General features: G+C 41.9%; 3 protein-coding genes across 3 annotated transcripts; 1 reads left to right on the top strand and 2 right to left on the bottom strand.

The window, feature by feature from the left end:
• Nucleotides 1-669: 669 nt before the first annotated feature.
• LOC113735614 (replication protein A 70 kDa DNA-binding subunit D-like) lies at nucleotides 670-1,886 on the bottom strand. The gene is made up of 6 exons (XM_027262608.1): nucleotides 1,796-1,886; nucleotides 1,647-1,728; nucleotides 1,455-1,569; nucleotides 1,201-1,358; nucleotides 978-1,104; nucleotides 670-876 (listed from the first exon to the last, which is right to left on the bottom strand). Exons 1-6 carry the CDS (start codon nucleotides 1,884-1,886, stop codon nucleotides 670-672), a joined length of 780 nt encoding a protein of 259 aa, XP_027118409.1.
• Nucleotides 1,887-6,420: 4,534 nt separating this feature from the next.
• LOC140038384 (1-aminocyclopropane-1-carboxylate oxidase homolog) lies at nucleotides 6,421-6,810 on the top strand. Its single transcript, XM_072083721.1, has one exon. The coding sequence runs from the start codon at nucleotides 6,421-6,423 to the stop codon at nucleotides 6,808-6,810; it is 390 nt and encodes a 129-aa protein (XP_071939822.1).
• A 6,306-nt stretch (nucleotides 6,811-13,116) lies between these two features.
• Nucleotides 13,117-24,328, bottom strand: LOC113735613 (1-aminocyclopropane-1-carboxylate oxidase homolog 1-like). Its single transcript, XM_027262607.2, has 4 exons — nucleotides 24,056-24,328; nucleotides 14,132-14,412; nucleotides 13,659-13,980; nucleotides 13,117-13,536 (listed from the first exon to the last, which is right to left on the bottom strand). Exons 1-4 carry the CDS (start codon nucleotides 24,326-24,328, stop codon nucleotides 13,291-13,293), a joined length of 1,122 nt encoding a protein of 373 aa, XP_027118408.1. The 3' UTR covers nucleotides 13,117-13,290.
• Between the last annotated feature and the right edge of the window lie 180 nt (nucleotides 24,329-24,508).

Here is a 24,508-nt window from a genome sequence, read left to right as displayed (position 1 = left end):
TGCATTATTGTCTGATAAGATTAAGCATGATTGTCACAGAGATCCTCTTATTCTCACAGGGGAAAAATGACCGCGATGAGTGCTTTTGTTATCCTTGTGAGTTGTGAGGAAAGAAGAAAAAATTTATGTGGTGCTAGCTGAAAATTCAGCGCTTATTTTACAGTAGTTTGGTTTCAGAACTAGTTGAAGATCCTGAAAAAGGTCTTTTTCAATCTGAATCTGATTACAATGAAAATCTTCTGAATCTCATTAATTAGGCAATCTTAGAATTTGGCAAGTAAGCTTGATTTTTAGAATACTAGGGATACCGTACGTGCATTGAACGTGGTTGGATGATATGTAGTTATATCATTTTGTTTTGTTTTTATAATGAGTTTACCTTTGTAATGTAGAGTTGGGAATAGAAGCAAAGGTGGGAATTGCATGTTACAAAATTTTGTAAAGTAAGCAATTCAAAGTAATCTTATTGAATGTAAGATGAAGAAAAAGAGAAGATATTAAACGTGAAATAGTAATCATTAGTGTTTTAATCTTTCTCGACTTTTATCTCCTTTTTCAATTGAGTTTTGAGCTTGGATGCATTACTTCTTGCTCCCCTTTTTTTGGTTTTGAAGGACTGTAGTGGAACATCATCGTCAATTTTAATCACCTTTGAATTTTTGTCTTTTATTATGCTTTGCCGAGCATGTTGTTTAGATGTAATAGATGGAGTGGCATTTTCTTGTTTGGTGTATTTGGTAGTTGCTCGAATGCTATTGCCACCATTGATAGATGTCCATGAGAGGAGTGCCCGATCTTATTAAGCTTGATGAGGAATTTGAACTCCTTATGCTTTGCGGCAATCATTTTCTTATACAACTTTGATTTCTCCTTGTCCTGTTGGGTTTTCAGTATTTGTAAATCAGATAGGTTTAAATTGAATGCTTAACTAATAAGAGTTGATGTGTTTATTATTTTAATAATTTTTAGGAACTTACCTTGAAAGATGTAGTGCTATCTATGTATTCTTGTATTGGGCATCCAATAAAATTACTTGCCAAGTCCTCAAATAATATTATTGTTGTTACATCTTGTCCATCGACGACTTCCATCCTTATATTGTACCTATTTTGGAAATGATATTAAGTTGTTAACTGTGCTTTTCAAGTTTGCCTTTTTAAAGTCTAGCTTTCATGTCACGTATTTAATTGAGTGACTTACCTTGATGTAAAATCTTTTGTTGGATGATTGCATTTGGGGCATTCTGCATCTTCTTCGAAGTTGATAATTTTGGTGCTACATCCTTTACAAGCATTATAGTATAGTTCGACTTTGTTCTCTATATTATTAACAATTGCGTTGGAAGTGTAGAAAGCATGCTGCAAAAAGCATTTATTTGTTATTGTTTTTATGATGTTTGGCTTTTTTTTTCAAGGAATTTTCTAAATTGAAGATTTATGAGACGATAAATTTACCTCTTTCAATGAATGTTGTTGATGAATAATATTTTTGAGTTGAATATGCTCGGCCAAGTCCATCTTGTTCTTCAAGGTTGCGGCTTCAATATTTTCACTTTTCTTTGTAGTAATCCTATATCAATTTTCAGTATTGTAATTCAAGGCATTCAATTTGTATAAAAAAAAGTCTAAAAAAATTTGTATTCATACCACTTTTGAAGTTTCAAAACTTCTTTGCAATTTGGATTGACTTTTAGAGTTGACATGAATGTTGTTGACAGTTGAAACTCTCCTAGAATATTTTAAAATGTCAAGTTGTAATTATAATATTATTTTATTTTTACTATTGATATTTTTACCTTGGTATTCAGACATTTGGATTTGTATTGCTGCAATTGCTGGTTTTTGAGATGCAACTTGTTGCAGAAATTGACCTTCATTAATTACCATATCTCCCTATAAGATGATTTTCATAGTGGCAAACCTATAGTGTCAGGATAATTTTTATATTTTAATATAAAAATGTTAGGCATAAAGTAATGATTGCTAACTTGTGAAATAGGAAAAGTATTAGGTGGCTCAATTATGAACACTCTACATATAAAGGAAAAAGTGATGCTAGATGTATGTTTTTTTTCATACTTGGAGCTTCAAACATTTATATAGTAAGAAAGCAAGCTAAAAAGTAATCTTACTTTTTGTTTATTATGGTGATTTCTCTCTTTTGAGTGTATCTACCTTGTCTTTTTGGAAGTACCAATATTTGAGCCACATTTGTAACAACTCACTCCAATGACATCTGTAGAAAATAAGTTTATTTTGAATGTAAATAAGTACAACAATTCAGCCTAACAGTGTAGAAAATTGTTAGAAGTTTTGCACAAGAAATTTGATTGATTTTGGAAGAAAATGTTACCTATTCGTTTGTTGATAAAGTCTGGTTTTTTTGCCTCTTCAAACTCGATAGGTGCATAGATAATGTTCCTTGTTGGTACATGAGAATGGTCTTCTTTGATGTGAGTGTAATTTCGTAGGACCAATTCAATCTCATTGTTGACATTTGCATACGAAGTGTTTGTTTTATTCACACTTCCATTTGAAAGTAAGTACAACTTATTGTATTGAAAATTATTTCGAAATCTTGTGATGATTTCATCAAACATGATAGCTTGAATTTTTGTTCCCTGTAAATTTATTAAAATGTAAATAAGAAATGGTAATAAATTGCAAAATATAAATAAAAATTAATAGATGAACATGAAAGTATATATTTTCTCACTTCATCATGGACCAAAATTAAATTTTGCAAAGTTGAAGAAGAAGCAGAAAAAGGAATAAATATAGTGGTGATTTGATTATTGGTCACCATAGTAAATAGACAGAATATTAGAGTTTTTTTGTAATTTTTTTTAAAAAAATTAGGAGTAAGCTTGACATGTTCACTTTTTTAAAAAATCATTTTCTAGCCAATCAGTTAATTTTAAAATTTGAAAAAACCTAATACAAAAGCAAAAAAAGAAATAATAGTAACTTGGTCCTGGAAATGGGAATAAATTACAAAATATAAATATAAATTAAGAGATGAACATAAAAATATATATATCTTCTCACCTCATCATCAACAAAAATCAATTTCTGCAAAGTTCCAGATTTCTGTTTTTCAACATAATGCTCGATATTAAATTTTCATAATAGTAAAACTCGAATTGTCCAAATCTTTTCGTTTGGCTTCAGTGAACCAATGAAACGGTTCTCTTGTATTGCCATGATACCTAAAAATATGAGCGAAAAAAACTCGAAACTGGTAGATTAGTAAAATGAAATGTGAAAATACAAGTATAGTAAGGGTTTTAAGTATAAATATAATACGTAAAAGGGTATTTGAGAAAGTAAATTAATGGTAATAAAAAAGGAAAGAAAACAAGGATAGCAGATCGCAGATGTGGCAATGTTTTCCTAACATCTACATGTAAAACCAGACAATTTCTGCTTTCCTTTCCACCTCCTCCCTCTCCTGCCCAACTCTCTCTCTCTATATTTTTTTTTGGCAAAATCAAACTATTCTATTTGTGTGTGTTGATCGATGAATTTGTATTGCATGGTTGTATTGAAGGGAATGTAAAGAGGTTTCACCAAGTTTGAGAAAGGTATGTGTATTGCACATACCTATAATACTTCTTTTGCTCTTCTTCTGTTTCTTTTCTCTTTTTTTTTGTGTCTAAGGGTGTTGGAAATTGGGTGTAGAACTTAGAAAAGATGCGATATTTATATAAATGTAATGTTGTTTTCTATGTTATATGAATTAATTTTTTCAGTTTCTGTGATTAATTCGTTGTTTAGCTTCATATGATTTTAAGATTGTATTTAAGTTTTGGTAGGGGTTTTCAGTTTTTGTTTTTTAGCTATTAATGATTGGTGTAAATGATTCGTAGTGGTATTTCAGTTGATGTTAATGATTCATAGCATTATTTCAGTTTTAGATTTTCTGTAACCTGACTGTTCAGTTTTTAATTTTTATAATGATTGTAGGGGTTGCATGATTGCAAGCCATAATTTTGAAAACTGAAAAGGTGCAACCCGCATTAGGTCAGGAGTAGTACATAGCACACCCTGATGGTGAGACTATGTTAGATGAAATTCAACTCTTTAAAGATGCAAGATAGGTTTCAGCTCAGGAAGCTATCTAGAGAATTTTTGAATTCAATCTTAATGAGATATCCCCAGCCGTCATCAATTTGCAAGTGCATCTCCCTGGAAATAATGCGCGACTTATTGAAAGAATCAAAATAAAAAAAATCTTTTCCAATGGTTAATTTTATTGGAATGTTATTCTTATCTTCTTGGTTCATTTGCTATTCATTTTATGTCATTTTATGAATCGTTTTCCCCTTTTTTTTCGGTTTTTCTTGTTTTAAGGGTTGCTATTAATGCACTATCACTTACATCTATATCCTGGATGCTATTTTTTTTGTGGAAAGTGGTTTCATGTCCCGAGAATATGCAATGGATGACATTTTCAGTATTAAATATGATATTTTTAGTTTTGGCGTTCTAGTCACTTGTGACCCTTTGTCTTACCTTGGGTGTAATAATTAAACTTTAACCCACAATTAAGATTATATGAAACCTTAACAACAAATTTAAAAAGGCATAATTGGAATAACAAAATTTCTAGTCACTTGTGACCCTTACCTGGGTACAATAATTAAACTTTAACCCACAATTAAGATTAAATGAAGCCTTAACAACAAATTTAAAAGGGCATAATTGGAATAACGGAAATTAATATCAAAATACTGCTTACACTCACACTCCAAAGTAGACTCGTGGTACTTTTTATACACTGTCACTTACAACTATATCCTGGATGCTTTTTTTTTTTGGCAGTGGTTTCATGTCCCGAGAATATGCAATGGATGACATTTTCTCTATTAAATATGACGTTTTTAGTTTTGGAGTTCTAGTCACTTGTGACCCTTTTTCTTACCTTGGGCACAATAATTAAACTTTAACCCATAATTAAGATTATATGAAGCCTTAACAACAAATTTAAAAGGGCATAATTGAAATAACATAAGTTCTAGTCACTTGTGACCCTTTGTCTTACCTTGGGTGCAATAATTAAACTTTAATCCACAACTAAGATTAAATGAAGCCTTAATAGCAAATTTAAAAGGGCATAATTGGAATAATAGAAACTAAGATCAAAATACTGCTTACACTCGCACTCCAAAGTAGACTCATGGTACTTTTTTGGAGAATTTTTTGGGCAGTGGTTTCATGTCCCGAGAATATGCAATGGATGGCATCTTCTCTATTAAATATGATATTTTTAGTTTTGGAGTTCTAGTCACTTGTAACCCTTTGTCTTACCTTGGGCATAATAATTAAACTTTAACCCATAATTAAGATTATATGAAGCCTTAGCAACAAATTTAAAATGGCATAATTGAAATAACAGAAGTTCTAGTCACTTGTGACTCTTTGTCTTGCCTTGGATGCAATAATTAAACTTTAATCCACAATTAAGATTAAATGAAGCCTTAATAACAAATTTAAAAGGGCATAATTGGAATAACAGAAACTAAGATCAAAATGCTGCTTACACTAGCACTCCAAAGTAGACTCATGGTACTTTTTATATAGTAATGATTAGGCACTATAGAGAAGATGGTCAATGTAGATTCCCTGGCTAGAATTCTTGGAACTGGCATTTGATTGAATATTCTACAGTTTACCCTCTTTATTTTTAGGTAAAATGGAAGGCATGTATAAAAAATCCAAGCACATATCCTCTCTGTTTATACTCCTCACAAAACATTTGGCTGAGCCTTTCGGCTGCTTTATTATGTTTTAATTTTTTAGGTGGGCATTTTTCCCCATCATTGACATAAACAGAAAATGGCGTCTAAATATAAAAGGCATGAAGCAACAAGGTTGATCAATTATGCGAGTAAATCCAACGAACTTTTTGTTTGGTAAGAGGTCCTTGTGATTATAGAAAAAGAGAGAAGGAAAAACAGGATTACATCAAAAATCATGTGCAATTATCTAAAGATTTAAAAAACTTCCTCTTCACTTTTGACATCAGCTCACACGCTAGCTTTAAGTCTTTCACCATGCATGGTGGGTTGACATAATTTTTCTTTGACAAATGACAAATGAACAACTTTTGTTTTCACCACTGATTCCATACAAAAAACAATTCCATTTATGGCAATATGGTTGCTGGTGTCACAACTTGTCTTACATATTGTTTTGTTTCTCTTTAAACCCATGACAAATTGTCATTTGGGTCCACGTATTTGTTAGGCATATCTCATTTAGAGTCTGAGTTAAAACTTGTAGATTCTGTTGACAGTGAATACAAGAATGCTAGGATGACAAAATACTAAGCCAAATGCTTGTATAAATGACTGAAGCCTACAGTTGAGGCTTCAAATGTCGTTGTATAAGTTAAGCTTGATTTAGACCTGTAAAAGATATGGATAACCATCAATTGGCTGTAGATGGTGATTGTTTGAAAGAACTGAAGGCTTTTGATGATACAAAATCCGGTGTGAAAGGTCTTGTTGATGGAGGTATTGCTAGTGTTCCCAAAATCTTCATTCTCCCACCTGAGGATCAGCTCGTTATGGGGATAAACATTGGCCATCTCCATGTACAACTTCCAGTCATAGATCTCAGTGAAATAAAAACTGAAGATAAAAGAAAAAGCATAGATGATGAAACAAGGCGAGCATCGGAGGAATGGGGATTTTTCCATGTACTTAATCATGGAATTCCTCGAAGTGTTTTGGATGGAATGATAGAAGGAACCCGCAAGTTCCATGAGCATGATGCTCAGCTTAAGCATCAAATATTGTTCTCGTGATTGGACGAGAATCGTGGGACGAGATTCATGGCCAAGATTTGGCACAAAAAAAAATGTAAGGTTTAGATTTCATCTTGTACGTCGTTTTTACATATGGGATCCACAAAAATTTCTTTTATAATTATACGTTGTTGAAAGTGAGTTACACCGTGTGCATACAAAGTTACATCTTGTGCATTATGCATAAAACTGCTCCGAACAGCTTTCTTAATGACTGTTCGGGCACCTTGTCGTTAGAATCGTGAGATATTATAGTAACGTTGACTTGTATCGATCAACTGCTTCTTAGCTCTTGATATTATAGTATATCAAAAGCTTCTTATTCAAGTCAGTTGATAATTAGCAGTTCTAATTTACATTTATTTACATGGACTACGTTACACTAAGTATATATGATGTCATTGGTGATTTTAGTTTCCTCTTGTAACTTTTACAAACGTTTTTCAAGATAGCAGCAGCAGTTTCCTCTGTTTCAAATATGTGAACTGGATGTTGTATATCTTCAATGAGAATAATAGTTTTCCATGAATAAGCATAGAACACTATAAAAAGGTGACAAAAAACCTAAGAAATTGGTCAAACAGTCATTGTAAGTACTGGTCACTTTTCTCCTTTCTTTGGTAACTTATATCCATGTATGTGAATCTGCCATTGGTCTATCTATCTAGCTAAGTAGATGGACTTAATTTGGACTTCATTAAGGTTTTACATGTTCCTATGTCTTTATGTTCTTGGTTTTGTTTCGTGTTTCTTGGAACCAATTCGACTTTTACATCCTTAAATTTGTGTCGTATCGTATTTTTCACTTTAAACTTGTATTTGGACATGCCACAAAGATTCAACCACTTGAAATTTGGCCAAACAATTAATGATGTCAAGAAAGAAGAAAGAAGGATTTACAAGTCTAAATATGGATCAAACATGGAGGGTGCCCATCTATACTCCTAATCTCTCTATGTGCAGCAATCAAGGTGTTAATGGCATTGAATTAGTACATAGCTATGGAATAAACAAGTCAGACGATTTTTGCGAATAAACAACTAGTGGATTGGCATACATTTGCAACCACTATGGATCTCCAATTATATGCCCCTCGGGGTTAGATCACCTGGTCTTGGGGTAGCTATTCAGGTCCCAAGGTCCAGGGTTCGAACCTCTCTTAACGCCTGGGTGCTCTTGAGGGACGGGATACTTCAAGTGCAAAAAAAATGGATATCCAAATATATTTTTGATTGAGTCTAATGGAATGAAGTCAATATTTAAGAGATCACAGGGAACACTGAAGCCTTTGATTCATGTAGAAGGAATGGGCTTTCACTGTTCTTGGATTATTTCATTTTCTCATTTCATTGGACTGTTTTGCTAGACCAATGGACCGGTGGAAACAATATCCCACTCAAATTTAAGCAAAAGATTTTCTTAGATGCTCATTTATGGCCATTCTTCCGGCTCCCAGTGGAATCAATTGGAAGTCATATGATACCTTAAAACTTAATCATCGTTGCTTACTTAACTTTGAGGAGATTATTTTTCTCAATCATTATGACCCAATATATTCAACTCAATCATCAATTAACTTTTTATCTTCTCATTAACCGTTATTTTCTTCTAAATTAATATGACGTGGTATAATGAACTCTAATGATCATGAATTTATAAGGGCACAATATGAAGCTTCAATTATTAAATCAATAAATGCATAAATAGAAAAAGAAAAATCGAGACAGAAAATTACTAATGGTCAAAGACACCAAAACTCATGGTATGATGATGTTGATGATGACGGATAGATAAATAGACAAATAGATTGATAGATTGATTGGGCCGGCGGCCGGCCATCTTGCTTTTTAACATTTTTTATGCGGGAATTGCTTCCAATCAATGATGTAAGTAGAAAATGATGTCGCGGTATAAGAAACATAAAATAAAAGGTCAGTGTTTGAAATGGAAAAAAAAAAAGAGCAATATCGCAGAGTTGATAGAAAAACGTTAACCTCAGCCGTGAAAAACAAGAAAAAGAATAATCCCAGAAAATTAATTAGCACACAAGAAATATAAAATTAACAACCGCAAGAAAGAAAAAGGAGATTGAGAATCGCCTTTGGTTTCTATGGAGCCATGGAGATTGCAAACCGGAGAAAAGAGATAAAAGTTATAGTCCTACGAAGAAGCCATGGAGACTGTAAATTTGAATAGTAAAAAGAAATTGGAGCCAGTTAGAGAAAGAAGAGAAAATTAGAAAGGAGAGAGAGACCTAAGCCCTAGCTGAATGAATCACATATTGGGTTTTACAAGTTTTTATTTAACTGACAAAGATATAATTAATCATGGTCACTCATATTAGAAAATAATTTTAACACTGGGATCCCTGAACTGTTTTGCAAAGAGGCATGAGAGCACTGTCAGATGATACGCTGAGGAACTGTTTTGCAAAGAGGTATGAGACCTAGGAATGGGTTTCAATCTTACCATTCCTTTTTGTTTTGATAGAAAAAGGCAATTTTGTTACATAATTATTAGAAATCATCCAGTACGATTTGTTTGACAAAATTACGTGGTGCATTCCAAGGAGAATCAACACAAGTACCAGTTTTAGCATAATGTGCAAAACATGAGCTATATTATTTGACTCCCTTTGCTGCCCAATTCAAATCAACATCATTCCCATTTGCACACTAAACCTCCAAAATTTATCTAGCTTTCAACTATCAACTATCTTCCTCAAAAGCCTCAATTCAAGGGACTTGGGCTATTACATAGTAATTGATTTCTTCAACAAATCTTGTGTTGTAACTCTGATTGCGGATAACCCGAAAACTAATCTCATTGTCTGCCTCTTGACATCAATTGTGAAACTCCAATTTTATGAGTACTAAAAACACTAATGCAGGATTATAGAATTTAAGGAATAAAAATCATTGCAAACATGTGGTGGGAGAGAAGAGAAGAATTAACTCGCAATAATATTGATTTCAAATGAGGAAGAAAGTCTCAACACAATAAACACCCAAAAAAAGACTCAGTTAACAAAATACTCTAAGTAATACATACATATCCTACTAGTAACCTACCAAACTTGATGAACAAGAAATAGCTAACACAAGAAATTGTCAAATAAAATACCAATTCCTAAATATAGAAACTACTAAAACTTGCCTCCCATAAAATTAAGAAGCAATTAAATAGAAACTTTTGTATTTGGTTTATTTTTCCAACACTCGACTATTCTTAGTATTTTTGAATGGTAGAAAAAGATCGTATCTATTAGTACCGAATGCTTTTATCCTTTTGTGTAAAAAACGCAGTAAAGATGCCCCTTAAGTAAATTGACATCATGTCTTGTTTATTTATTAAACATTTGACCCTGCCGTGTTCCCAAATTTTCCATAGCCTAATTAAAGGATATGCTGTTTTGTGATGCGTTTGGGTAAGCTACTTTTAACTTCGACAAAATATCTTTGCTATAGTTTCATTTTGTATTTGTGTTTGTTTTTTTTAAAATTTTAGAAGTATGATTATGGAGAGAAAGGATTAATTTAATTTCTAGAAGTGTTTCCATAAGATCTTTGTCCATTCTTGTTTATTTTAGTACAATAATTGGCTTTTAATATTGTGGGTCCTTTTGTTAGCATGATTTGCAAAAAAAAAAAGCGCTACACTATTATTCTAAATACATTACAATACGAAAAGTGTTACATTGTTATTCTAAATAATTTAATCCAAATAATCTTCTATCCAAACATTGTTTTCCTTAAAGAGTTTTACTCTGAATAAGAGTTTATTCTTGAAATAAAATATTAAAATTGGTAGGCATTCAAGTAAAAGATATCGCTTAAATGGTTAGATAAACATTTCCGAAGAAAAATTAGCTTAAATTGATAGGCATTCAAGTAAAAGATATAACTTATTGTTTATGAAGAAAAATAAGATAAATAATTCAGCATTAGTTACCTAGTTACTGTCGTGGAGATACATCTTGATCTGTTATATGTTAGGGTCTATGAGTAGGAAATTGTGTCCCGTATTAGTTCGAGAGATAGAGAAAGAGCAGTTAATATGTAAATAAGAGTTCAAAATATAACAGAATAAGTTTTTGGGTCAATGTTTGGTTTCTAACTCACATATTGAGTTCTTTGATGAACTCTTTCGAGTATTTCTCTAACAAGTGGTATCAGATATTAGAGCTTATGGTTATGAGATTAAGGCTATTCATTAACAAGTAGACTCTTCTTGGAGTTGGGCTGATGAAATTCTCTTCTTAGTAATGGATTGAAGTGTCAAGGAGTTTGGTTGCTATTGGACCAAGTGTGCCAAATGTTGGCAAGGGGTTCAGTTGGTATTAGACTAAAAAGTCAAGGGTTGGCAGGAGTCTGAAATCTAATTTGAATGTTGAAGAAAAAATGGCCCATAATTGGCGGAAGAAATGGTTTTGGATGTTAAGATGGGCTTATATCGAGTATTAAAATAGATTTGAAGAAATACTTGTAAACTTAAGCTCAATGTGAAGGGGAAGATTGTTAAGGTTCATAAGTAAGAAATTGTGTCTCATATTGGTCCAAAAAATGGAGAAAGGACTCTTAATATATAAAGGCTCGAGACCCTGATCGAAACCTAATAGTTTAACCTTTTGAATCAACATAGTGTTTCTCCCTAACAATATGTTATTCCTGCCATACAATAATTAGAAATCTTCTTCAGTTGACTTTTCCCCAACTCTCTTACAAGTTAATTGGAAATCTTCTTCGATTGACTTTTTCCAACTCTCTTACAAGCTAACCATAGACATGGCCATAGTTCCACAACCACCAGTTCCACTTTAAAAATGGTTGGTTTTGACTCTTTTAAAAGATGGAGCCCGAACCAGCCTTTATAGGGACGGTTAAAGTTATGATTTTTGAATCTCCGATTACAATTACAATTTTGATTTTATTCCGGTTACGGTTTCAATTCTTTTAGTTATGTTTAAACACTTGTTATAACATTGATTCTAAGAAAATATGACAATGAATGTTTTATTGTATTATCATGTGTAAGGAAAAAGAAAAAATGATGCAAATTTTATTAAAAAAAAATCTCATTGTTAATTAATTTAGATTGATCTTGGATTTAGATTAGTCATGGGGTATAGATTTACTAATAGAATAGGATAATGGATTGTTGGGTTAGAATTAAACTTTTGACATTAAACTAGTTAAATAGGTTTAGATAGTAAATATATTTTTTAGACGGTTTGAACGGGTTTTAAACCGTCAGTTCCAATTCTAGTTCAAAATTTTGGTGTACCATAACCCGAACTTTTAGTCATAGTTATGGTTATGGTTCCGGAAATCAAAATTCAATTTTAATTTCAATTCAACACATCGCTAGACTAGTTCCGATCCAACTCTGGTTCAAACTTGAACCGTGACCACCCTAGCAGAGCCTATTGGTCTATTTTGTAGTGGCCAATTGAGGAAGCAGCTTACGACATGATTAACTACTTGCCAATGCACGACAACAAACAGAAATTAATTAATGCAAGCAGTTCATAAATTCATAAAAATTTTTATATATGGTTGTTGTTTCTTTCATTCAGGATTCTTTTGCAAATAAAGGCAGTGAAAAGTCCCACTCATGTAGAAAGTACATCTCAAGGCTAAAAAAACGTATTAAAGAAATGTCTTCTAATTAAGTACCAGAACTTGAAAAAGAAAATGCATCTGCAAAGTACTTATTAGTTAACTAATTGATTTATTTTGCCAACCACTAATTTTTGTTCTGTGAGTCAAGGCTAATAAACTTAGACACGAACTAGTGCATTGTACCAGGAGATCCATCTGGTTCTCTTCGAGGGATTTTATATAAGTTTAACCAATGGAAATCTTGATCATGAACATTGTCAACACATTCTAAATTCTTCATTTCATAAATAATAAATTCTTCCGATATGTGCTGAGATTGTTGAGTAGGTTGTTACTGTTTCTACACTGTGGCGGTATCTCAACTTGGTATAATCCCCGTCTATAATAGTGTTCCTCCATTTTTGATGCTGTGCGCCAGCAAAATTTCACTTGCAGTTGGTTTCAATTAAACACTTGCTAAAGGACTTCTCCTTTTTCAATTTTGAGAAAACTCGAGATCGAGTTTTCTGGCTCCACCAAAGTGTTATTCTTCAGGCCATCTTTCTGCCAGTTATGTATGGTTTCGTTAGTATATATATTCATTGTTTTGACCGAGAATGTGTCGCTAATGTCATGACTCATACGTTCTTGTTACGATTCTGTGCTAAGACTATGCTGGTTGATGGAATTTTGTTTTGGTAAGCAGTTAATGGAAAATTACTATTCTCATTCACGAAATCCAACATCTGATTCACATACATGCAAGAGAAAACTGCTGCTATCTTGAAAAACAATTGTTACTGGAGGAGTAAAAATCAGAACAACAGCACACATGTTCCAAGTTCCAACATGGTTCATGTGGACTAATAATGAGTTTTGATCAGATCTTCCAAATGTCTCGATGTGACCCATCATATGGCATGGAGAAGAAGTTTTGGGCATATTCCGGAACTGTAAATTCTTTGTAGAGCGCAGGACTTTCTTCTGATATCAATTCTTTGAGTGGACCATACTTCCTTGCAGGTGTGGAAACACCACCGAAAAAGCACGGCACTGAAACTCTTGGTCCGATACGGTTTGCAAGCACCCTGTGCTCTGCACTCTTAAACCTGTCATTCGAGATAATCTGACCAAAATTTGCATATTACAACATTAGTGACCATACGGAACAGGAAGATCAACTCCCTGCCATGAGGGGTAGCGGGAAAATTGATAAGTAAGTTATCTCAAATCTCTATCAACACAAACCTGAAGAAGATCTCCAATATTAACTGTCAAACTTCCTGGGATGAGCGGCACATCTGCCCACTGGTTGTCATACAAGACTTGGAGGCCACCAATTTGGTCTTGTAGAAGAATGGTAAGGAAAGAAAAATCTGTGTGCCTTTTAACTCCCTGAGTTTTGTCTGGCTCTGGACATGGTGGGTAGTAGTGCAATAGAAAATAGCACGATTCTGCACACCCCAAAGCATTTAGATTGTCCAGTTCCAAGCCAAGAGCTTCTGATAGTAACTCAAATAGAGTTTCTCCCAGCTTGTTTACATGACTTGCGTAATCAATTACTGGACTTCTGCCATGTGGTTTATGAGTACCAATGAGAATTTTTATAAGGGTCGAATGCAAGAATAAAATACTACATAGCAAGAGGATAATTTCCTTGAAAATGAAAGTCAAAGTCTTGGAATTCCTAGACAAATTAGGATTTTAATGACAAAAGTTACCTGCACACTTCAGGCAATTCATCAGCTTCAACTTGGTTAGAAGCCGTCAATTTGATCGCCAAACAGTCATTCCAATTAGCAGTGCTTGATTCAAACAGATCCCCATTGCTAAAATATCTCACCATTCTCAACAGATCACGAGAATAGTATTGCTTCTTCACCTCAGCATCTTGCTCGTGAAACTTGTGCGTTCCATCAATCATTTCATCCAACAGGCTTTGTGGAATCCCATGATTGATTACTTGGAAAAATCCCCATTCCTCTGATGCTTGTTGAGGGTGCTCACCTCGGCAGTACCTTGTGGCCGAGGTGACCTCGTTTCGTCTCCTACACGAACACAGCCATTCCCCGATCCGGACCCTGAGCCCGGCTCGGTCCATGGTCTCCTACTTGGATGACCTCTGCACCCCTGGCTACCACCTCGGCTAGACGCTGATGATGTCAACACCCCTGACAACACCCAGGACCAGTGCTTTATCTGAAAAGCACTGGGTGATCTTAATGACTACTGCGCAGGACCCCCGTCATCCAGCCCAGGCGACTACAGTGTCAGAGTCAGGCCTCCTGGCAGGGAACAGAGCCGTAATGTCAGGACATGGGTCCCACCAGCATGAACCCTCCGTCCTGACCTCCACTCCCACTCTATAAATACCCCACACACTCCCAACAAGTAAGCATACTGTTCATTTGACAATACTACTGCTTTTCTCTCGTTCTCGTACTAACTTGATCGTCGGAGTGATCCCAGGGGAGAAGCCCCGCCATTCACTTCGGACACGAGGATACACCTCACTTCATCTCAGAGGAGCCTGATTCTGGTCGGTTCAACTACCCACCAAAAATCACCTCTTCAATTGGCGCCGTCTGTGGGAACGAGATTACTGCTAAAATGAGATCCACGCGCTCCAGAAGTGGAAGAGTCCCCTCGACCGGGGCTGGGCAAACATCAGGAGCCCAGCAAGATCGTATTTCTGAAGAACAAGGGTCCCCAAGGACCCAGCCCAACAACGAAGACGCCATCGCCAAGATGGCCGAATTCGTGGCTGATAATCCGAACATCTTCGAAGAACTGGGGAGGTACTTCAAGAGGCAGGGGAAGGAAAAAGCTGAATCCTCCAAGAGGAGACCGACGAATCCCCTGAAGTGCCTTCCGGCGAAGACTCCGATGAGGGGCACCTCTCTCGGAGCACTTCCAGACGCGCCTCTGCCAAGGCGACATCTAAAATCGCTTCCATTTTCCGGGCGTTTTCCCGGGGCCTTCTGGGAAAACGAGCTGAGGACCCACCTCGGCGTCCCGGAGGCTTAGCAGCCGAGTATCTGAGGGCACCGCCCTTCACGGATGACATCAATGGGGAGATGGTCCCCCCAAACTTTAAACTTCCCGCCCTGCGTTCCTACGATGGCCGAGGTGACCCCAATGATCACCTCCGCGCCTTCCTCTCCGCTTTTCGGCTCTATTGCGTCCCCGACGCGGTAATTTGCCGAGCTTTCCCTATTTTCCTACAGGGCACGGCCCGAAAGTGGTTCTAGGGTTTAGAACCGAGGAGCATTTCCTCACTGGATGAGTTGATAGATCGGTTCATTCACCGCTTTGTATCATCTCGTCCGATTACGAAGACTTCAGCCTACCTCTTGAACCTGCAGCAAGCCCCCGGCAAGTCACTGCGCTCCTACGAGCAGAGGTTCGATGAGGAGAACGTGCAGATACCTGATCAGCATGAGCAGGTAACCATAGCTGCCTTCACCAATGGGCTGATCGCGGGAATCTTCAATACTGAGATACACCGGGATTATCCCCGCACACTTCGGGAACTCTGGGATCGAGTAGATCAGGGAATCTGAAGTGAAGATCTAAACCGTATGAAGCGAGAGGCTCAAGCCGCTCGTACCGGGCAAGATTCCCGGAGGAAAAAAGACGCCGGCCGAGTCGAACAAGGCCCCAGTGGCTCGTCGACTCAGTTTCGAGACCGCCGAAGTGTATTCGACCGGATTGTGAAAGGCAGGTCGTCCACCTCGGACGCCAAGCTGACACCTCTCAATTCCAGCCGGACCCATGTCCTGGCTGTGATGAGGCAGAATCACCTCGGCTGAAACCCCTCTGAAATTCCAGGGAGGAGAGATAAGAGGAACTCGAACCTCTATTGTGCCTACCACCGGGATGTTGGGCACGAGACTGAAGACTGCAATGATCTGAAGCGAGAGATCGAGAATTTGATCCGGCAAGGATACCTGAAGCAATTCGTCCGCAAGGATGGAGGCTTCAACCGAAACGTCTCCCACCGGGAGAACCGGGGCCCCCGCCGAGATGACAGGCGGGATACGAACATGCATTGCCGGGGTCCCGAGGATCGAAAGGAGGACAAGCAGCCTCCACGCGACGGATCACCGGGCTACGGCCGCAACATCGCCGGGGTGATAAACACGATCGCGGGAGGACCAACGGGAGGAGACAGCCAGAACTCCCGGAAGCGGATCTACCGCCAGGCCGGGATGGAGGTGGCCGAGCCGAGCTCTCGGCTGTCCGAAGTCATCACCTATGGTCCCACTGACCCGGTCCCCGCCGCCTCCAGCAAACACGAAGCTCTCGTGATCGAGGTCCTCACCAACAACTACATAGTCAAAAAGGTCTATGTTGACCCAGGAAGCTCGGTAGACGTCTTGTACTATCGAATTTTCGAAAGTTTGAAACTGACTCGGGAACAGCTCACTCCTGTCAGAACTCCCCTCGTGGGATTCGAGGGACACGTGGTCCACCCCGAGGGTATGGTGTCCCTGATGGTGACCATCGGGCGTCATCCTCGCTGCCGGACTATACCCGTCAACTTCGCGGTGGTCAAGGTAGATTCTCCCTACAATATGTTGATAGGTCGACCCACGCTCAATGCCTTGAGGGCTGTGTACTCTACCTATCACCTGAGTTTCAAATTCCCGACACCAGCGGGGGTGGCCGAGGTGAGCAGCGACGTGAGTACGGCCCGCGAATGCTACCTCGCCACCATCCAAGCCGCAGTCACTCCCCGGACTGCGTCGAAGGCCGAAGAGAAGAGGCCAGCCGTCCTCTCCATAGACTGCATCGATCCTCAGAAGGCGAGAAAGCCCGGCAGGCTGGAACCCGGAGATGAGGTGGAGCAGGTGGTCTTGGATGAGATGAGACCTGACCAAGTGGTCCAAGTGGGAGCCGGACTCCCTTCGTCTTTGAAGGAAGAGATGATTCACTTAATAAAGGACCACCGAGACATCTTCGCGTGGTCCGCTGATGAAGTAGTCGGGGTGCCATCTGAACTCATGATTCACCATCTCAACGTTAACCCACAAGCCCGTCCTGTGAAACAGAAGCGTAGGCACTTCGGCCCCGAACGCAGCAAGGCCGTATCTGACGAGGTGGACAAGTTCTTGCCTGCCAAGATGATCCATGAGGTCCAGTACCCCACTTGGCTGTCCAACCCTGTTATGGTCAAAAAAGATACCGGTGGATGGAGGATGTGCGTCGATTTCACCGACCTTAACAAGGCCTGCCCCAAAGATTGTTATCCTCTGCCGAGAATAGACGCCCTCGTCGACTCGGCAATGGGGCATGAGATCCTCTGCTTCCTAGATGCCTTCAAAGGCTACCATCAAATAGGAATGAGTGAGGAGGACCAAGAGAAGACCGCGTTCTACACCGACCAAGGTGTCTACTGCTATACTACCATGCCGTTCGGGTTAAAGAACGCCGGGGCGACCTATCAAAGGTTGATTAACCGCCTCTTCAAGGATCAGATCGGCCGAAATGTGGAGGCCTATGTGGACGACATTCTCGTCAAAAGCTTAACCACTTCGGCCTTCTTATCAGATGTAAGGGAGGTCTTCAGCGTTCTGCGGGACTCGAGGATGAAGTTAAATCCCAAGAAGTGCGTCTTTGGTGTCACCTCAGGAAAATTCTTGGGGTATTTGGTTTCCCACCGGGGAATCGAAGCTAACCCCGACAAAGTCAAGGCCATCCAGGACATGTCCCCACCTCGGAACCCCCGAGAAGTCCAGCGACTGAACGGACGCCTGGCTGCACTGAACCGCTTCCTATCCCAGTCCGTAGAAAAAGCTTTGCCCTTTTTCAAGGTGTTTAAGAAGGCCGATCAATTTGCCTGGACTGAGGAGTGCCAGGCTGCCTTCGACAAGCTGAAGCAGTACCTGCACCACCTACCCACCCTCGCTTCACCTCGGCCCGAGGAGAAGCTGTACCTCTACCTCTCCGCAGCGGACGAGGCTGTCAGCGCTGTACTCATCCGGGATGAGGGCACTCAAGTGCCAGTCTACTATGTCAGCCGAGCTCTCCGTGGGCCGGAGACTCGATACACTCAAGTGGAGAAACTTGTGCTAGGACTAGTCCACGCCGCCCGGCGGCTGAAACCCTATTTCTTAGCTCATCCCATCTCCGTCAGGACCGACCAGCCTCTCCGACAGATACTGGTGCAGCCCGAGGCCTCCGGGCGCCTCACCAAGTGGGCCGTTGAGTTGGGAGAGTACGACCTGTCGTATGAGCCGCGCACCGCCATAAAAGCTCAAGCCTTGGCCGACTTCTTGGCCGAGCTCACCTTCACGGAAGGTCGAGACTCCATTTCCGCCATAGCCGAAGTGTCCACCCCACACCTGTGGATGTTGTATGTGGACGGATCCTCTAATGGGGATGGAAGTGGAGCAGGACTGCTCCTAGAGGGCCCCCAGGGAGAAGTGTACACATACGCCCTCCGCTTTGACTTCCCGGCCACCAACAATGAAGCCGAATATGAGGCCTTGATCGCGGGACTCCAGCTAGCCCGCAGGCTCGGTGCACAGCGGATCCACGTCCGCAGCGACTCCCAACTCGTAGTATGCCAAGTCCTTGGTGAGTATGAGGCCAAGGATGAAACCATGCAACGGTATCTAGCCAAAGTCCACCAACTCATCGTGTACTTCGAGTCTTTCGAGATCCAAAGAATCCCCCGCTCCCAGAATAGGCGAGCCGACGCCTTGTCCCGGCTGGCTTCCACCTCATTTTCTGACCTCAACAAGACTGTTTTAGTGAAAGTGTTGAACGAGCCGGGATACATGGAAGAGGTGGCCTGCCCTGCGAACATGGGAGAAACATGGATGAGCCCACTCATCCTTTTCTTAGGGCAGGGAGTCCTCCCCGAGGACCGAGCCGAGGCGAGAAAGATACAACGCAAATCTGCTCGGTACGCGCTCCGCGATGGAGAACTGTATAAACGCTCATACCTTGGCCCCTGGCTGAGGTGCGTTACACCCGAGGCAGGACGCCAGGTCCTGCATGAGATACACGAAAGCCTATGTGGGGCTCATATCGGCCATAGGATGTTAGCCAGGAAGACCTTACTTCTTGGGTACTTCTGGCCTTCCGTTCGACAAGATGCTCAAAATTTTGTTCTCAGCTGCCCATCCTGCCAAGTCCACGCCCCTGAGCTTCACCAACCCTCGAACTTCATGGTTCCAATCACCTCACCCTGGCCGTTTGAGCAATGGGGGACAGACATCATCGGTCCTTTCCCTAAAGCGGTCGGGGCTATACCTTTCTGGTGACCGTTGTGGACTACTTCACTAAGTGGGTCAGGCCGAGCCTCTGCGGACCATCTCAGAGCTTGCCGTTCAAAAATTCTTTTGGAAATGCATTATCTACCGCTTCGGCATACCTCAGATCATTATCTCGGACAATAGAAGGCAGTTTGCCGAGAATCCATTTAAGGCTTGGTGCCAGAACCTCGGCATCAAACAACATTTCACATCAGTAGGCCACCCTCAGGCCAATGGTCAGGCAGAAAATTTCAACCGAACTCTCTTGCATGGCCTCAAGACCCGACTACACCGAGTTGGATCATCTTGGGTGGAGGAACTCCCCAATGTTCTGTGGTCATATCGGACCACGCCGAGGTCATCCACGCAAGAGACCCCCTTCTCCTTGACCTATGGAGCCGAGGCTGTCATCCCTGCTGAGCTCCTCACACCCAGTCCTCGGCTAACAGCCTATGTAGCCGAGATGAACAGAGAAGAGAGGCAGTTAGATCTCGACCTCATCGACGAGAAAAGAGACCTCGCCTCAGCTCGGATAGCGTCCTACAAGAACACCCTGGCGCACTACTACAATGCCCGCGTCAAGCATCGGCGATTCCTGCCAGGAGACTTGGTGCTTAGAAAAAACTCGGTCAGTCGAGCTGAACCGCAAGGGAAATTGGGCCCGAAATGGGAAGGCCCTTACCGAGTTGTGGCGTCTATTCTAAGTGGGTATTGCAAATTGAGCTACCGAGATGGCTCTCTAGTGCCGAGGACTTGGCACGCCGAGAATCTCAGGCTGTATTATGCTTGAGAATTTTACTAAGTTATCACTTCAGCTGCTTTGTTATTTTTCAATATGATTGTACCACACATCTGTTATTAAAAAATAAGGGGGACAAACAGGGGACGAAGCAAGCATGAAATTAAAAGAGCCGAACTGAGAAGAAAATATTTCATTTAACAAAGAAGAGGCATTACAAAAAGAAGAAAAGGACCGAGGTCAGGAGTACTGCTAAGCATCTCCCACCTCGGTTTTTACATTTAGATCCCTATGATCTAGGCCTCCACTTCGGCTCCCCCTTGGCCAGTTGCCTCCGCGGCTTCTCCCCCGCCGGGGTGAGTATCTTCTCCATATCCTCCTTGCTCTTCGGCAGCTTCCTCGCCGACGTCACCCCCAGTGTCCTCTCCTCCTTCCTCCTCGAACACTTCGTCGAGCTCGGACAGCCACTTGTTGAACTCGTCCTGGATCTCGGCCAAGTTTCTTCCAGCCTGAATGCCATCGGCCATCCGATCGCACAGTTCCTTGGAGTCTTCGTTATAATTGGCACTATTCTTCAAAGACTGCAAGGCTTCGGAGGAGAGGTGAGCCGCGGCCTCATCAATAGCCGATGTGAAGCCAAGCATGAAGTTCGGCCTCGTCAGTTGGCCGAGATCCCCAAGGAAGGTCTCGGACCTCCGGAAATCCTCAACAGCCGAGGTCCTCGCGCTCTCGAGGGCCTGTTCGTGGGATTTCTTCACCTCCTCTGACCTCTTCTGCTCTTCCTCCAGAGCTGACCTCAGACTATTGGTAGTGGCCTCGGCCTCCTCCCCTTTAGCCTCGGCCTCTTGAAGCCGTCTCTGAAGCTCGGACTTCTCGGACTCAAGCACTACCTGCTTTTTCTTCAGCTTGGCAATCTGATCTTGCAGTTTGCCGGTGTCCTGCTCCTCAAGCAACTCACAGTACCGATGTGCCATCTCGGCCACAAAGGCTGTGTTGGAGGCCGTGGTCACCATGACGCTTTGGAGCATCTCGGCCGGAGTCAGCTTCCTTGTGAACTCCAAGTCTCTCGGCAAGGTGGACTGCATCACCAGGTCTTGTGCAACCTGAGGCTGGCTGCATCGGTCGTTGACCTTGAGCGACCAGTCCGGACACCAATGCTCGCCGGGGTGAGATTTATCTTTCCCAGAAAACACCGGGGGGCTTTGGTAACGGTTCCATAGTGAGGACGCCGTCACCGCGTTGACCGGAGACTTCAACTGTTTGCCTCGGCCATGTGGAGGTGGACGTGCCGTGGTCACCACTAATGGCACCCCTTCTGGCACCGAAGAGGTGGACCCTGTGGCCGCAGCAGCCGAGCTGCTCTGGGCTGCCGTGGTTGGGGTGATCTTCTCTACCTAGGTCTTGGAAGACTGCCCTTGGGACTTCTTTTTGGGCGGAGGCGCCGAAGTCTCCCCCGAGTTCTTTCTCTTCGACCTCTTGGCCACCTCGGCCGAGCTCGATGTGATAATGTCGGACAGTTTAGTCACTGCACAAGAAACAAATATTATCATATGCCTTAGCCGAAGTGAAAGCAAAGCTATGAAAGAAAATTACAAGGTATCTTAAGTTTAGTGGAAGTGAAGGGAGTCCTGTCAGGAGGGATCAAAGCTCGGCTAATTCCCCCATCGACCAGCACGGCCTCGGGGTGGTCCCAGCTGAAGATCCGAAGTCCGGACCCCATCAATTTCTGGAAGGACTCCTTCTCATGATCCCCCGCGGAAGGGTCGGCCTTCGATTTGATGGGCCTCCACCAAAAACCCAGTGGGAAGTCCACGGCCGAGACGAATATGAAGTCACGCTTCCAATTCTTTATTGAAGAGGGGGCGCCGATGACTAGCTTCGGGATGGTTTTGTTCCGGTTGCAGACATAGAACCATCCCTTATCTGTCCCATGTGCCTTGAAGGTGTAACATCGGCGGAAGAGATCCACGGTCGGGGTCACTTCTTGATGTCGGCACAGCATCTCGAAACCGACGAGAATGCGGACCGCGTTTGGGACGAGTTGGGTGATTCTTATGCCGAAGTGACGGAGCACGTCCCGGAAGAACCTTGACGTCGGCATCCTCAGCCCGGCTTCCAACTGCTGAAGGTAGATTGCCACAGAGCCCATGGGGGGTTTCTCGGCCGAATCGTTCGGCCCGGGCGATGTGATGAGATACCCCGGCCTGAAGGGATACTTCCTTATCACCTTCCTGGCCCTGTCTCTTCCCATGCGGCTCCTAAACTGCGGCATCTTGCCGAAATCCAGGTTGGCAGCATTTCTTGGAGCAACGGGCTCCAGCACCCCCTCGTCGTGGGGTATTGCAGTTCCGAGGTCGGTGTCGTATTCGACATCGGAACCGCCCTCGCTCGTCTCTGATGACTCTGACCCCGATGCTGTCCCAGCCACTTCTTCCTCGGCCGATCCCCCCACATCGGTAGGTGCCGACCCCGTGGAGTTGGATGAAGTCGCCTCTTCCGAAGTGTCTGGCACCTCCTCGGCCTGGTAGCTCGGTTTCACAGTTTCCTTGTGGGTTTTAGCCGTTTTGGCCATGAGTGAATGATGAGATGAAAAGAAAGATACTTACTGTTGACTACGGAATCTGACGAAGTGGATGACTTCGGTTGATATCTCGGCTGGCAGGACTGACCTCGGCAACGCTCAAGAATTTTACAAGTCTGAGGCTGAGAAAGAAAGTGATGGGCCATGCGGTGAAAAGGACCCCCTATTTATAGGGAGTCGGGGGGAATCCGAAGAGGCGGCAAGAATGCGAAAAGACGGCCACGTTCGAATTCAAAACGCCGTGCCTCCCTCTCTCCTCATTAATGCCCCGTCCTTTTGACTGACACCCTCTGCACGAAACTTCCCACTACTTCACGACGCGACGGTTACCAGTGACCACGTCCTGTCAACTGACTCGCCCACGTGTCTCGTCCCCGCATCTTCCTGAGCAGTTTCAAGACCCCTATCCTGAACGACCTCGGCACCACGAAGCCTTGGCACCTCCACAGCCCGTAGCTTCCGAGGCTTGGGGGGCTTATTGAGGGTGCTCACCTCGGCAGTACCTTGTGGCCGAGGTGACCTCGTTTCGTCTCCTACACGAATACATCCATTCCCTGATCCGGACCCTAAGCCCGGCTCGGTCCATGGTCTCCTACTTGGATGACCTCTGCACCCCTGGCTACCACCTCGACTAGACGCTGATGATGTCAACACCCCTGACAACACCCAGGACCAGTGCTTTATCTGAAAAGCACTGGGTGATCTTAATGACTACTGCGCAGGACCCCCGTCATCCAGCCCAGGCGGCTACAGTGTCAGAGTCAGGCCTCCTGGCAGGGAACAGAGCCGTAATGTCAGGACATGGGTCCCACCAGCATGAACCCTCCGTCCTGACCTCCACTCCCACTCTATAAATACCCCACACACTCCCAACAAGTAAGCATACTGTTCATTTGACAATACTACTGCTTTTCTCTCGTTCTCGTACTAACTTGATCGTCGGAGTGATCCCAGGGGAGAAGCCCCGCCATTCACTTCGGACACGAGGATACACCTCACTTCATCTCAGAGGAGCCTGATTCTGGTCGGTTCAACTACCCACCAAAAATCACCTCTTCACTTGTCTTATTTCATCAATTACACTATTGCTTTTATCTCCACCTTGTATGCCACTGAGATCTATGACTGGAACTTGTACCTGGAGATGGCCAATATTCTTCTCCTCGATGAGCTCTTCAGGAGGCCGAATGAAGATTCTGGGAAGATTAGTAATCCCTGCATCAACAAGGCCTTTCACCCCAGCTTTGCCATCATCAAAAGCCTTGAGCTCTTTTAAACGATCACTATCTAAGGTGGAATGATTTGCAATATCTTTGGCGTGGCAGTTATCCATCCTTTTGAGGTCAAAAGAAATCAAGCTTTACTCGAACAAGATTACTTGATAACTTAATTTTCAGGCTTCAAGTATTTACACAAGTTTATTCCAACCTAACATGTTAACCGAAAGTGTGTGTGTGTATATAGAGTATTGTATAATTCTATTCCGAATATCTTAAGCAATTTTCTAAAAGCC

The sequence above is a fragment of the Coffea arabica genome, chromosome 3e (genome assembly GCF_036785885.1).
Source record: "Coffea arabica cultivar ET-39 chromosome 3e, Coffea Arabica ET-39 HiFi, whole genome shotgun sequence".
Taxonomy (NCBI): Eukaryota; Viridiplantae; Streptophyta; class Magnoliopsida; order Gentianales; family Rubiaceae; genus Coffea; species Coffea arabica.
The sequence above is the reverse complement of the archived record's forward strand: the minus strand, read 5'-3'. Positions and strand labels throughout refer to the sequence as shown.